The 14,339-nt window shown below is 39.6% G+C and overlaps 1 protein-coding gene across 3 annotated transcripts in view; it reads left to right on the plus strand.

Annotated features, from left to right (window-relative positions):
- Positions 1-14,108, plus strand: part of EML4 (EMAP like 4) — a 147,705-nt gene extending 133,597 nt beyond the window's left edge. For all 3 annotated transcript variants that reach the window (XM_036380122.2, XM_036380121.2, XM_036380123.2), the window contains 5 exons: positions 729-826; positions 4,851-4,938; positions 6,209-6,307; positions 10,673-10,803; positions 11,274-14,108. In XM_036380122.2, the coding sequence (XP_036236015.1) occupies positions 729-826; positions 4,851-4,938; positions 6,209-6,307; positions 10,673-10,803; positions 11,274-11,738 (881 nt within the window). In that variant the 3' untranslated portion in view covers positions 11,739-14,108. The remainder of the gene's footprint in view (positions 1-728; positions 827-4,850; positions 4,939-6,208; positions 6,308-10,672; positions 10,804-11,273) is intronic.
- Positions 14,109-14,339: the final 231 nt, after the last annotated feature.

The raw sequence follows: 14,339 nt of genomic DNA on the forward strand, positions 1-14,339 counted from the left end.
GATTACTTGGAGTCCAAACCAGTGTTGAGTCTCCTCTTCAGACATGATATGACAAATAGTCAGAGGCTGACTCCTCTCTGTTAAAACAGGATGGAAGAACACGCTTGTAAATCTTTTTTTTTTTGTTTGCTTTCGGCTCACATGCAATGTCAGTGAGCAAAACGTTCCTCTGATGCTGCCACATGTGCCAAGCACAGCAATTTATTTTAAATCACTGATGTTCATTGACACTTAGAGGTGTTTGATTGTGATTTGTGGCAGCTCTTGTCCACATATATTTTTTTGAAGGGAGACAAGACAGAATAATGCCCATAATTTTTGAAAATTCCACATCTTTGTATGTTTAGTGTTGATTTATTTGCAGTCCTCACCTCCAAAGTTTAGCTATCCGTAGACTAAATACTCTTCTGCATTTTTGTGGTGTATAAAACTCAAGTCTGCCTGCTGTCAACAGCTTTCACAAATCTGGTGCAGTCTGAGGGTTTATATCCTGTCCATTGAACACTTATTCTAAAAAAAGCAGAAGTGAATGAACTTGTCCAAAAAACATAGCCACAAAGTAAACAGATACAGCTGAAAAGAAACATAGTGTAAACTGTTATGAATCCTTCAGTACAATTCATACAGACTAGTTTAACTGAGACTATTGTCTTAGCAATAAACCTGAAATTATTAAAATTCACAAAACAAACATTCTATTTATTTATATCAAATATTCTGTGTTGCAGATGGCACCTTACTTGCAGTTGGATCCCACGACAACTTTATTTACCTCTACGTAGTAACAGAAAATGGAAGAAAGTATAGCAGATATGGAAAATGCACTGTAAGTTTTGGAGCATGAATAATCAATTACATGATTATTACATCTTGTACATGCAATTTGATGTTATACATACATTTAGATGTTAAGCAGTGAAACTCTTTCCAGATTCATGTTTTTCTCTTTTGGTTATATGTTTTATAGTGTTTTTTCAGCATTTGGTTGATTTTAAACTTCAGTCTCTCATGGCTACTGCATCTCTTAGTGTGCAGTGATCACTTTTGCATCAGATATGACTAATTTATCAGATTATTGCCTTCTTTCTCTGAAATGGGAAATTAGCAGTAAGATAGAGAAATGCCTTGTACCTATACACTGAAACTTGTTCAAGGAAAATATTACATTTGTTTGGGGATTTTTTCCTGCTATTGGTGAAGTACTTCTTGAACCAACATAATATTAGGGTAGTGTAATTCCATTAGAATGTGTAGTCTTGGGGGCTGAAAATATACAGTGTTTTCAGTTGTAATTGTTACTACAAAATTTGAACTTGAGGGATTTGCCCCAGGGTAAATAGATATAAAAGTAGCATGGGTAGTGGAGCCTGTTCTTATTGTTACTTTGGATGAGGTTGTCCCAGTGCTGAAAAACAGACTATTTTTCTTTAAGTGTTTAGTTATATAGTATTCTGGCCTTAACTTCAGCTATCTTTCAAGGTTAGTGAAAATATTTGCATTAAGAACAAGTGAAACTTAATGAGATTTGCAAATTATGTCATAAGAATAGTTTCACCTTTGAAATGTGACACACACGTGGGTGTGCACTGGGGTCAGAGCAGCCTGTGTGCAGCTCTGGTGGGGGTACAGGGCTGCCAGGGCAGGCAGCAGCACTGGGTTTGCCCCATCCCTGCAGAGCCCACAGGGAGCTCAGAGCAGGGCCCCAGTGGAGCTGGTGGAGATGGCAGTGGATGTCTGCACCTTAGTACAGCATCTCACCTCAACACTTATTTTTTAACCATAGAGTATAAAATCACTCAGAGATGGCTAATCCTAACATACATAATATTTAGTTTTCTACATATTTCAAGGCCTTTGTGAGCTCTTTGAAGATATTTAAGATCATTTATTTCTATGCATTATGTATGTGGAGACAGCATATTGCAATTTAATCCAACATCTGGATGTCCCTCTATCCAGCTGCCTAGGCAGGAAAGAGGTTTGTAAAAATTGGTGCGGGAGAATTGAGCATTGTTACACCCAGGCAGAAGTGTCAAAGCTTCAAAGCAGACTTCTGTTCTGCTTTTCCATTCAGTGTGAGTGACTGCATGTAGAATACCAAATCAGCAGCACGGTTTGTGTCAGGGCTGAGCTCCCTGCCCCTCCCAGCCGGTGCAGAAGGCAGCGATGTGGAGCTGTCGGCCAGAGCTCGCTGTGAGGCTGCAGATCCGATTTCACTTGCCCTGCGCCTCCCCTGTGCTCCCTGCCAGGCCCATACCAGCTTGATGCTAAGCAGGGAGACACCCAGGCATGCTCAGGACCCGGAGCACTCTCCTGGCACTGCATCCTTCTGGCATTCTGTCATTCGGTAGCCTCACGGGTGACCTCCAAATAGTATGACTCAGTCCTCCTGGTAGTTAACTTCTGGTTGTTTCTTCCAGCTTGAATACATTATTTGAATTCTTTCAGAAGGATTTTATCTACTGAACCAGAATTAGCTGGTTCATAAGGGCTGTATGCCTGCTGTTAGGTTTAAATCCCCTCTCAGTCACAGCCAGGCATTCTGCTGCTGCTAGAGAGGCAAGTCTCTAGACCTGTGGGTCTGTTTCCACAGCAAGGGATAGTGTTGGCTGTGATCAGAACCTCAGATGAGCCAAAGCAACCATTTTGACAGTGCAGCTGTTTTTTGAGGGCTCCAGCTATGCAGTCAGCAGTGTGAAGGTGTGGGCTGGGGCTGAGCTTCCAGCGTGTCAGCAATTCCCGGGTAGCTGCTGCTGTCTCTGTTTGCCTTACATCAGAGACACCTTAGCAAAACAGGAGTCAGTGCTGGGCATTTACTCAGAGGGCTGTGGGGTGAAAGCCACACAGACAGCCACTCTGAAGTATTTGGTACACTGAAGTGATTAGTGTGCCTGTCCTAGAGGCTGTGGGCATTTTGAACCTTGCACCACTGAAGTCTGAAACAGATAAACACTGCCAATGGAGGAAGGAGTTTCCATTTAGTCAGATAGTTTTCGTAGCTGGTAGTAATATGAATCATTCATTGTATATAAAGGTACAGAGAAGGAGAGAGTAAAATGTTGCCTTATTGGTGGCCAGCTACAAAAGAAAGATTTTAATAGAAAACGGGATCCTCCTAATGCAAATATGATAACAATGTTGTGCTCCAGTTCGTCATTTGGTGATCACTTGCCTGAAGGGATTTTGCAGCCTGGAGCCCCCTGGCCAATTGCTTTGTTCCCTCCCCCCACCAACCCCAGGAATTTTAACAGCTGCCAAATGTCTGTCAGGATTTTGTAAATGACTGACCGATTCGTTTCCATGTTGCAGTTCGATTGCAAATTGGAAGACTTGGAAAAGAAGGGAGGGAGAAAAAAATCCTAGCCAATTGTGCCCTTTTTTTTTAGTACCAAGTTTGCACGTCAGTATCATATGTCTCACCCATGACTGCAAAGCAGTTATGTCAATACACAGTTCCTCTGCTTGAGGCAGAGACTCCTGCATAAGTAAACAAATCATAAAGGCCAGCTTTTCTCCTAAATGTTTTTGCAGTCTCTCACAAAGGACCTGGGAACAGGGAGATGGGACAGGGGTGTATTTCTACATGTTATTCTGGAAGCAATCAGGATCTCTTAGAGTTCTCTGTGGAAGAAGCTGGTGTGGTGGGTGGTACAGCAGCCAGTGCAGAGCTTCTGCATGGCCCTGGTGTGGCTGCTGCAGGCTGTGCCAAGAGACCCTCTGGGGGCTTCGGGACATCTTGTTCATAATGCCCACTGAGGGAGGCACATGGATTGACATCTGTCAGTCAAGAATGTGGCAGTTTGTTTCCTGGCTGAATGAATATGAAAGGGAGAGAAAATTGATGGTCTTACAAGGGGAAAAGGAGCACTAAGAACAAATAGAAGGGTGGAAGAGGAAGAGTGACATGGATGTCACTTTTATTAATTTCCTGCTCATGATTCCTACCTTATATAAATTTGTAGCTTCTCTGGAACCTTTCATAGCTTTATTATTACTGTTATTATTACTCTTAGTTTCCTCAAAAGAAGTTTGTGCACAGAAAAAATACTCTGTCCTGCAGCATCTTCCTCAAAGATCTTCCTGGTCTTCTTCCTCAAAACCAAAGCCAGGTCCTTAACCCTCAGTGTGCTCTTAATGGTGATTACTAAGCAACTAGACCAAAGGGTTTTGATGGTTAATAAAGGTGACCCAGTGCACCTTTCAAAGCTGGTGCTAACATGCTGCAGTGCACAAAGCACAGCAGAGCCTTTCAACAAGCTTAGAAGTGTATTCTTGTAACACCAGTCCATGATCCTGCGCTTCTGCATGGTGGTTGTTAACCAAGGTATCCTAAGTTTTTAGGATGAGCAAGGGTTATTTGCATGAGTGTGCATTTAATGGAGGTTATTTTAAATGGATAGAGAAATAAAGAAATCCTATCTGTCACTCTTTTATTAGGATCTAAAACTGATCCTGTGCAAGTTACTTGCTTTTCACAATCAGTAGCAATGTGTATGTTCCTAATTCCAGTATAAACTGGGGCTCATCCATATTTCAGCATCATGCCTTCTAGGAGTAAATCATTCTGGAGTCCAAGAGGGCCAGGCTTTACAAGGGACAGCTGGAGAGGCACGATGCCCAGCCTGTGTTTGTTTAGCTGTTGGGGAGTGTGGCAATGGGACTAAGGAGCCTCTAAAGGCACACAAGTGAACTGCAGCCGACCTGGGGCACTTGGGAAGGTTTTTGGGTTTTTTTGGTTGGGTTTTTTTTTTTTTATTGGCTGGTAGCTCTCCCATCTGTGGGTGCAACTTCTGCTTCACTTTCAATTAAAATCAGTTGTTTCACACTGGTGTTACTGCATTCTTCTTCAGGGACATTCCAGCTATATTACACACCTTGACTGGTCCCCAGACAACAAGTATATAATGTCCAACTCAGGAGACTATGAAATACTATACTGTAAGTATGAAATTAAATACACTGGAAACAGAAATATGTATTAGCTGTCAGATTATTTAGAAAAGTGTGTTTGATCAGGACTGTACAAAATGCTTACTGACAAAGGGACTGATTTGAACTTGTGTAACCTGATATCTTGATGTTATTCAGAGCTGTGTGTTACCTAATGGCAATGCCAAATATAGCTTACTTCTTTACAAGGTCATAAATCAGTTTAACAGTGTAGAATTTACAGAACAAGTGGCTCTACGACTTGATGTTGGCCAAAAGTTCTGTAGATTGAAAATAATATATACAGTTGTCTAATTAGTGTCAACAATACCAGTTATTTTGGGGGAATAAAATCAGTGGGCCGGTGCCACAGTTCTCTCCTGGGGTTTCTTGTTTGAAACATTATCTTGGCTGCTGGTGGTGAAAACTAAGAAAAGCAGTAATGCTACTTTAATGAGTTAGTGGTGATAATGTTTTTGTGTTTGTCTTTTTTTAATATGTGAAAACATGAATGTAACACATAGTGCTTATGCCAGAAGTTCAACTTCAGTAGTGCATATAATTTTTTTTTTTTTAATTGGGGTTTTTTATTCCTGTCTTGCTATGGCTTTAACTGGGTCCAAGAGGATCATTGGTTTTTTCCCTTTACAGGCAAGAATTACCAACAGTTTAAATGTTTGTCACTTTAACATATTTTTTCTGCCTGTCACAAGTTAGGTTTCAAATCTAGATAGTGCAGTCTGTCAAAAGGAAGTATTGGTGCTTACAATTTCATGTATAGGGAAGAAAAGAACTGTGTGACCCATTATTACTGGCTTGGTGTATTGCAAGACAGTCTTTCCTTTTCTAGTTAAAAGTTGTCATGCAGTCTGAGGCTTCTCTGGCAGTAGTTGCTCTCTGTTTTAAAAACACAGCTTCCTGAATGATTTACTGAATTCTAGCACATCAGTGGAGCTAGTAGGAAGAAGAAATTATTATATTACAGACTACATTAAAGCATTTTGTAGAGTTAGTAGCAGGGTACTCAAGTTGCAGGGAAGTGGTTTTGAGGTTATGCTATCAGAAGAGGGAAATGAGAAGTAAATGTGACTCATAAAAACCAAGTAAAGCTTCAAGTATCTGGAATTTTATAAAGGTGCTGGTCTGTCTTTGCCTCTACAATTTAATTCCAGATTGGATTTAAAGTGCATTTATTTACTGCATTAGCATCTCTTCAAAGAGCACCTATGGAAATAAAATTTTGCATTGCATAACTCATCATTCACTTTTTTTTTTACAGGGGACATTCCAAGTGGCTGTAAGCTAATCAGGAATCGTTCTGACTGTAAGGATATAGATTGGACAACATACACTTGTGTGCTAGGCTTCCAAGTGTTTGGTAAGCACTCTTTAACTTGCTTCTAAGCTACTAACACTGTGCTTTTGTGGTTTTGTTTGCTTCCATTTCTCATTGAAAGTACACTGTTAATGATTATTAAGGGATGGTGCTGAGATCACAACCCAAAGTGACTGACCACAGTATTTGTCTGTGCTAAAGTGCACCAAATGTCCTGTAGACAATGAACAATTGATTTCTATTTAGTTCTTGAAGTAGGGGCTTTGACTCTCCCACTATAATTTCAGGCCACCAATTATGGAGGCATTGAATCAACAGGCTTATATTTTAAAGTGCTCATATGGCACATGTGCATTCTCCTTTGTTTACCTTGTTTTGGGACAGGAACAAGAGTGTTACAAGTGTAGGTTATAGTTCATAAATGAAAATTATGACAGCACTTTGATACCTGTAGCCAAAGGTGAGTAATAATACTCTGTTTGTAAAGAACAAAAATTCTTTAAAGCATTTCTACCTACTAGTTTATTTTTAAAATATACAAAAACAATTTTAAAAATCTGACAGATCTACGTTTAATAGTACCATTTTAGACTGTGGCAAAACAGTCCAAGTTGCTTTTTCTGTAGGCAGCTCTGTTGGCCATAAATGAGGAGCCCCTCTGTGAGGGGTATAAAAGTAAGGTTCAGCGTCCCAGTGAAGTTCTGGGACCAGGGTTGGGAACATCTCTCTTCCACCACTGAGACCGGGCACCTCCTTCTGTTCTGGTTGAAATAACAAAAGCAAATAAATCAGCAAATTCTTTAGAGGTGAGGATTAGATCTACATATCTTCTCTTCACAGCTACTAGGAAGTCAACTTTGAATACCAGTTTACATGCAGGATAGAAGAAAATCAGTGAAGTGTGAATCCTTTCTGTAGCTTCTGACACATCTCATGTGTATTGAAGGGCTGTCATGTGCTTAACAAGCAGGTAGCCTCAAAGGATTGAGGTTGGTGTGAGGGCTAACACTGACAGACTTGTGTGGCATATTGGTTGGGTGGGGGGCATTTGGTGTTTAATAACCAGGCATGATTTCCTTTTTGGATACCAAAGATCTGAGACAGAATAGGAAAAATAAAGGGGTCAGAGAAGGAAGCTGACTAATTGATAGACTGCATAAATATTTTTGATTTCTTTTGAGCTTGGTATCTAATAGAAATAAAAAGGAGCATGCTCTTTCTGGAGCTAAATATTGTTGCTTATTGCTAGTTGGATGAAAATATTGGCTTCCATTTGGCTGAGAACTGTGAACCAGACTGTGTATTTGCAGGTGTTTTTAATTCAGTCTGTCTCAGTGAAGTAGAAGCTTCTCCTGATGCTCTGATCATGTAAGCCTGGGCTAACAGGGAATTGGACCACAGTAGTCATTTCCTCGCTCACTTTGCTACTGTGACTGCAATGATAGTGCAGCACAAAAACCTTTTTTAAAACAGTATCAGAAGATTCAGGAGAGGCCAGAAAGTTAAAAGCAAAACTCTGATGCTAATATTTCACCAGGAACAAGGAGAACACTTTGTAAGGACTACATTTTCCATGTGGAATAGGCTTGGAGCTGAAACATTTTACATTTTTTGCAGAGTACTTAAATCTACCAGAAACATGGAGGTAGCAGACTGTGTTACTACTGAACTTTTACCACTACATTTGGTGGTAGAGCAGACAGAATTAGGGCAGCAGCTCTCTGAATCCCAGGGCTTTCCCAGAAGTGTCCTTTACTCCTGACCTAAGGAGGTGGATGTGGGAGTGCAGAGAGAGTTTGATTTCACATCTAGACCACTGGCTTTGTCTTTTTGACAGCTGTTAGATAGAAGCTGTTATTAGTGACCGGGGCCAAGCTGGGCAGGAGCAGCTCCCATAACCACTGTTTTGAGAAACCATTTTACTTAGTGCTTTTGGAAGTGGATAAGTCTCCTGATCCTGTCTGCATTTTCTTTTGGATTAATACAAACTTCAACCTCTCTGAATTAAGTTTATTTAGTTTCAACTACTCTCAAAATCTTCATTGTGCCAGAGAACCTGGGCGTGATATAGATAAAGCAGATAATGTGATGGTGTTCAAGAGCACAACAGAATATATTTAAACTTCCTAGCCAAGACTCATCATGCTCTAATTTTATACTGTCTGCTAGTCTGACACCCTTTGCAGAATCTTAAAGTTATGGTTTGACCTCAAACAAAGGCAAGTATTTTCCCATTAAATCAGACAGTGCAGCTAAGCCAACGTATCAGATATTTGCTAATCTGGCTTTGACCCAAGGGTCAGCTGGCTCAGGGATCCAAGCAAGCCAGGGGCTGCTCACTGATGCTTAGGAGAGAGGGTTAAGTTTGTGGGATTTGGGCTTTGGGAGTATGTGTTTTACAGTTCAGCTCTGTAGGTAGTGTGCCATAGGGTCAGGCATCACAGTGCTTTCAGCAGGAGGAGGAGGATGGAAATGTGTGGTGTGGATGAGAACAGCATCACTCCCTTTGGCAGTGCTGTTACTGTTGGCTCAGCAGTGTCATCACTGCACCCCGAACTCTTGAAGTCACTCTGGGCTTTGCTGCACATTTCCCACAGTTTTGCCTGAACAGATTCTTTTGAGAGGCTTACTGCTGTCAAGCAGAATTTGTTAAAATTGACGTGAAGTGCTGCTGTTGTGCCTTATATAAAGTCCTGTTACTTTGGGGGTTTTGTTATTTTTACAGTTATTAAGAATTTTTGCAGTTATCTTAAGAATTCAAGACTCAACCATATTAATGTCTTGGATTTTTTCATGCTTGCTTAATGCATTAAAAGCAAATCCTGCTGTCTTATGATGAAGCAGCCTTACCTATGGAGCAGCTAAAAGACTTGGCAAACATAAAAGATGTTTAATAAAAGCTTCAATCTTGACTATTAGTTCCTTTTAATCTTAAATGAAAAGAAGAGGAAATTAAAAAGAAGAGGAAATTGCATAGTTCTTTGTCAAACCCTGCCTAAGGTGGTAGCTGAAATTTCAGGCATTTATTACTCCCACATGATAACAGTATTTCATATATAGAATGAATGAGGAAAGGTAAAATTCATTCATGTTGAACTACTTGAAAATTCTTAAATGGTATAGATTTTTTCACTTTTATTTCATTGATGTGAGAAAACTAAAATGTTTCTGAATACTTTCCTTAGCACTTCATGTCATTATTTACTAAATTACCTACAATGTAGCTTATTGGCATTGTAACAAGTTTAACAAGCTTCCTTTGTTATTCTTCAGAGAAAATAAAGTTCTTACTCCACCCACTGAAGAATGGGAAAAACAGCTTTCAAGTTAAACGCTCTTTGCCATTTTGCTTAAAAGCAAGAAGATAAGGCAAATCTGAGTTGGCTTTTTGTGCTGTATAAAACAGTAGACAGCACATCATTTTTTAAATTGAAATCCGCAACTGTAAGGGAGGAAGAAGATATTTTCATATCTGATAATCAATAGCCCTCTTGGTCAGTTGGATACAGAGTTTTTCAGAGTGGGAATGAAATTTGAGGGGGAAAATTCCAACTAACTCCTAGACCTAATCAGAAACCCAAATCTGATTTTAAAAACATGGTACCTTTGGCATATTTTATAATTCCTGGCTTACCTTTTGTTCAGCTTTTCATGCTGATGTGAATTGTCTGTTTTATTATGGGAATCTGTAATGTCTTTATGTTTTGTTAAAATAATTTTGTTTAGAGTCTCCCCCATCCCAAATTTGATCAGTGTTTTTCATCTAGGAAATGTTGTTATTCTTTTGTCTAGACATATCTGTGTCATTCTTTTGACTTAAAACCATATTGAATTGTACTTAAGCACTTGACAGCAGTTACATCTATGAAACTTGCACAGGCTGGGTTTATGTGCAGAGTTTCATCAATCAGTTGTCTTCTTTGAATTACACAAACACTAAGATTTAGAGTACAAGAAGTCAAACAAATGAAGCCAGAGAAGAAACTAGTAGGACCACAATGTACACTACCTGGGTTTGCCTTGTGCTTCAGTATCACTGTTGCTTTTAAAATGTCTGTGCATGAATAACAGTATTAAGAGTTACCAGTTTAGCAGCAAACTTAATTTAAAGATAAGGTTTAAACAAGACTGAGGTTTTGAACAGGAAACAAATGTTAAGCCCAAGATGTTATCCTGGCTGAAACTGAGGGTTTGGAACAACAGGTTGGGGGGAGAAGCATTAGACTAGCAAAATATTAATGACATTTAATGTAATGCACATTCCATTTTCCAGCTGAATTTCTGTCTTACCTTTAGTTCATCTTGCCTTTTCTCGCAGCTTTATAGATTTTATTTTTGTTCATGAATTGTTCTGTTGATTTGTTTCCAAAACCACCATTGCTGAATATCTGCTGTGCTCTTTCCTAGGAGTTTGGCCTGAAGGATCCGATGGGACAGACATAAATGCCCTTGTCAGATCCCATAACCGAAAAGTGATAGCAGTGGCTGATGATTTTTGTAAGGTCCATCTCTTTCAGTATCCCTGTTCCAAGCCAAAGGTAAGTCTAGCCCAGTCTAGTCCATGTGCTTGTTTACATTGCCTGAAGCTTTCCTTCCTTCCAGCATAGTAGTTTTGGAGCCTGGCAGGCAAATACTTCTTTTATATCCAAGAACCCCCATTAATTTTGCATATAAAATAGAAAGTGTAAGACAGTATAAATAGGAAACAATATACCTAAAGGAAAAGTGTCAATAGTTGTCCTTAAATTCTGGAGACAAGACTTGATGCTTTGTGTTTGCTGGCCTTAGAGTGAGGTCCATTACTTTTTCTATAAAGATCTAAATCTGTTCCAAGTTGCAAAGAAGAGAGGAAGTATTGTGGGAAATCTAATATAAATATAATTCCTTACTCTTTTGTGAACTAAGATCTCTCTTGGAGGGCTAAGCAAAAATATTAGTGGTTTTAAATTTCCATATCATGTGCTCTTCCAGCCAACATGTGATTTCTCTTTCTGCTTGTTTTCAATAGGCCCCAAGTCACAAATACAGCGCTCACAGTAGTCATGTGACAAACGTCAGCTTCACCCATAGCGATGGTCACTTGATTTCAACTGGAGGGAAAGACATGAGTATTATTCAGTGGAAACTGGTGGAGAAGGTAACTCTGCCACCAAATGACATTGTCCTGGATATCGGTGCCACCAAAGTGCCCATCCCTGCCAGTGAGAACGCCGTGCAGCCTCCTGCACACCTGCCCCAGCCTTTTAACGAAATGAACCAAAATGAAAGCGTAACTGGCAGCTCTCCAGCTTCCTTGGAGAGCAACTTGGAGCAGTGTGCAGAGCAGAGTGAGGAGCAGAGCGAGGAGCAGAGCGAGGGCAGCAGCCTGGACCCCGCCGAGCCCAGCTACGAGGAGCCCTCCAACGAGCTGAGCGAGGAGCACAGCGAGTCCACGGTCACAGAGGAGCAGCAGGATAACTCACCGCTGTCCTAGTGCTCCCGCCTCAGGTGGTTCTTGTTTCCCCGTGGTGTGCGTGCTTTCATTGCAAGGGTGAGGGTTCAAATAGGGAAGAGTAGCTGAGATTCATGACCACTCCGGATTTTGAGTTTCAGTGAGATTTTTAGTCTGAGCTTCAGTTCAATGTGTGGAACCATCCCAAGGGCCTGGCTTGATGGTCTGTAGCAAGATCTGGTCGCAGTTAGTAGTGGACATTACTATAGATCCATTTCAGTTCTGAAATTGCTGTCAGGAAGTGGCATGAAATACATACTGGAAAAAAGGTTAGCTCTGAGAATTAGCTGAAGTAGACCACCTTAACTACATGGAAGTGCTTTCTAGAAGAACTGAGCTCATGGGAAGCGCTGAGCTGTTCCAGCTGGGAAAGCACTGTGCTGCTTTTTCCAGGTGCGAAGACAAACAGAATGAAAAAACCAACCAAAAAGCTCTTTGTAGGGCTGTTTTCCTCTGTTTTTCCTTGAGAAAAATAGAGGAAAAATAATGTAACATGCCACATGTATGGCAATGCCTTCTTGATCTAACACATATGCAATTTTCTAACACTACTAATTCCTCATGGAGTCTGGATGTGTTCAAAGTTGGTCTGCCCTGGGTGCTGCTAGTACTAAGGCAAATCCTGTCGAGAAGCAGTGTCGACTGTTCCATTTTCACAGACTCTTAACTGGCAGACTAACCAAATACTGGCATGTTTCACTTTTCATGACCGGAAAGTTGACTTAAACTATAGGACATAATTGTCTCTTCAAAGAATTGCTTGCCTAGAGAGTTGGAAACTTGAGAGAATCTTTTACAGTGACTTTGATGTGAACAGCAAAAGAAGCATGACAAGAATACAGAAGTCAGATGGGCTCCAGAGTTAAACTTTAAGCCTTCAATCAGAACTTGCTCCATCCCTAGTATGAAAAATATGAATACAGTTAACTTAAATTATTAAATTGGTGCTTAGAATTAGTAAGTTGATACATTTTTCTTCTGAATTTTTAGAGCTAATTCTTAAAAATCATTAAACTGCGATCTCTACTTTCTGTTTTTTCCCCCGGCTCCTTTAGCAGTTGTGATATAAGCATACAGTAATTTAGATGATGATGATGATGTGATTTTTTTTGTTTTCCCTAGACTTGCTGATCTATTGTTTTTGTGATTTTATTTGCACCCCACCCCTCCCCAGGTTGCTGTAAGCCATGCAGCTCTCATGTGGCTATACCTGGCCAGTTACGGGATATCTTGGCATTTGTTATGCATTTGGAAAGTACTTTTTTTTACAAAGTTTGTCAGATAGCTACATTTTTTTCTTAAGTGCATACATTTCCTACTTTAAAAAAAGATATAGATTTACTGGCAGATATCCATTTCCTATGTACTTGTTTATATTTTGATTACATAGAATTTTCTTTTTTTTAACTTGCTGCATTGTGCTGGTATTTTAGTTCTTAGTTAGAATATCATGTTTAGAAACTTTGGATGAGTTCATAAGTCTTAATTGTGCAAACGTTTACGTGATTGTGCCATTCCAAAGTGCATCAAAACTGTCATTCCCTTTCTAGTATCTTCTCAGGAGAAATGCTACAGATCAGGTATTTAGTCATCATTTGGAAAGATAAAAACAAATGGACTCCCAAAGGACATTTAGAACATTTATATATAAAATATATAAATATATATATACACACATATATATATATAGAAAAAAAAATATCCTCTTGTTTACAACAGTTCCAGAGAACCTCAAAGTAGTTCCCTTCAGATGGAGGGAGATATGGATTCCAAGCAACCCATTTGTTTAAACTGTGCTCTGTACATAGAGTTTCACTGGAGAGCTCTAGTATGCCTGACTTGCAAATCTGCCAAATAGCAGCAGTGGAAGGTAAAGTTCATCAGCTCATCAAAGTTCTTGGTTACAAATGAGAAATATGCTGTAGGTTTAGAAAATAATCTTAGTAAAGAAGAAGGGATAGTAGAGCTAACGAGGCACAGAGAGCTCTCTGTCATTTTTATGAACTTCACATAAGCAACACATTTCTCTTTGGAACATCTGTCACCTGGGGTTGCCATGTAAGTGAGAGTTAGAGTTGTGATATTCTTGTGTAGTTCAGAAGACTCTACTAATATGCAAAAAGCCTTACAGCTTTCAATTGCTGGCAACTACTGTTTAACAAATAATTAAATCTGTGATAATGGATGGAAATGGGATTATGTAACTGTAGATGTTTTAGAAAAATAATTGTGAATGAATTATGATTAAGAGTGTTTCATGTGAAGATGTTTGAGCCATTTCTATCTATCATGCATTCCTGTCTTGAGGCAGAAAACTTTGAAGATTAAAAAAATAAAATAATCAAAATAAAATATTGCAGTGTCTTTCTCCATATCTGTTCTGGTTCCTTCTGTACATAAAGTGGATGCTGTCATCACAGTCGCAGTGTCTGGGTCTATGATTTTGAAAGAACTTTCTCAATGTGTGCTTTTTTGATAACCTCCCAGGCTAAGTTAACTCAGCATCATGTATACTATTGTCAGATCTGAATATTGCTCTTGTTTATGTCTCATGAGTTCTATGACATTTCCCTTTTTCATGAA

The sequence above is a fragment of the Molothrus ater genome, chromosome 3 (assembly GCF_012460135.2).
Source record: "Molothrus ater isolate BHLD 08-10-18 breed brown headed cowbird chromosome 3, BPBGC_Mater_1.1, whole genome shotgun sequence".
Lineage (NCBI taxonomy): Eukaryota > Metazoa > Chordata > Aves > Passeriformes > Icteridae > Molothrus > Molothrus ater.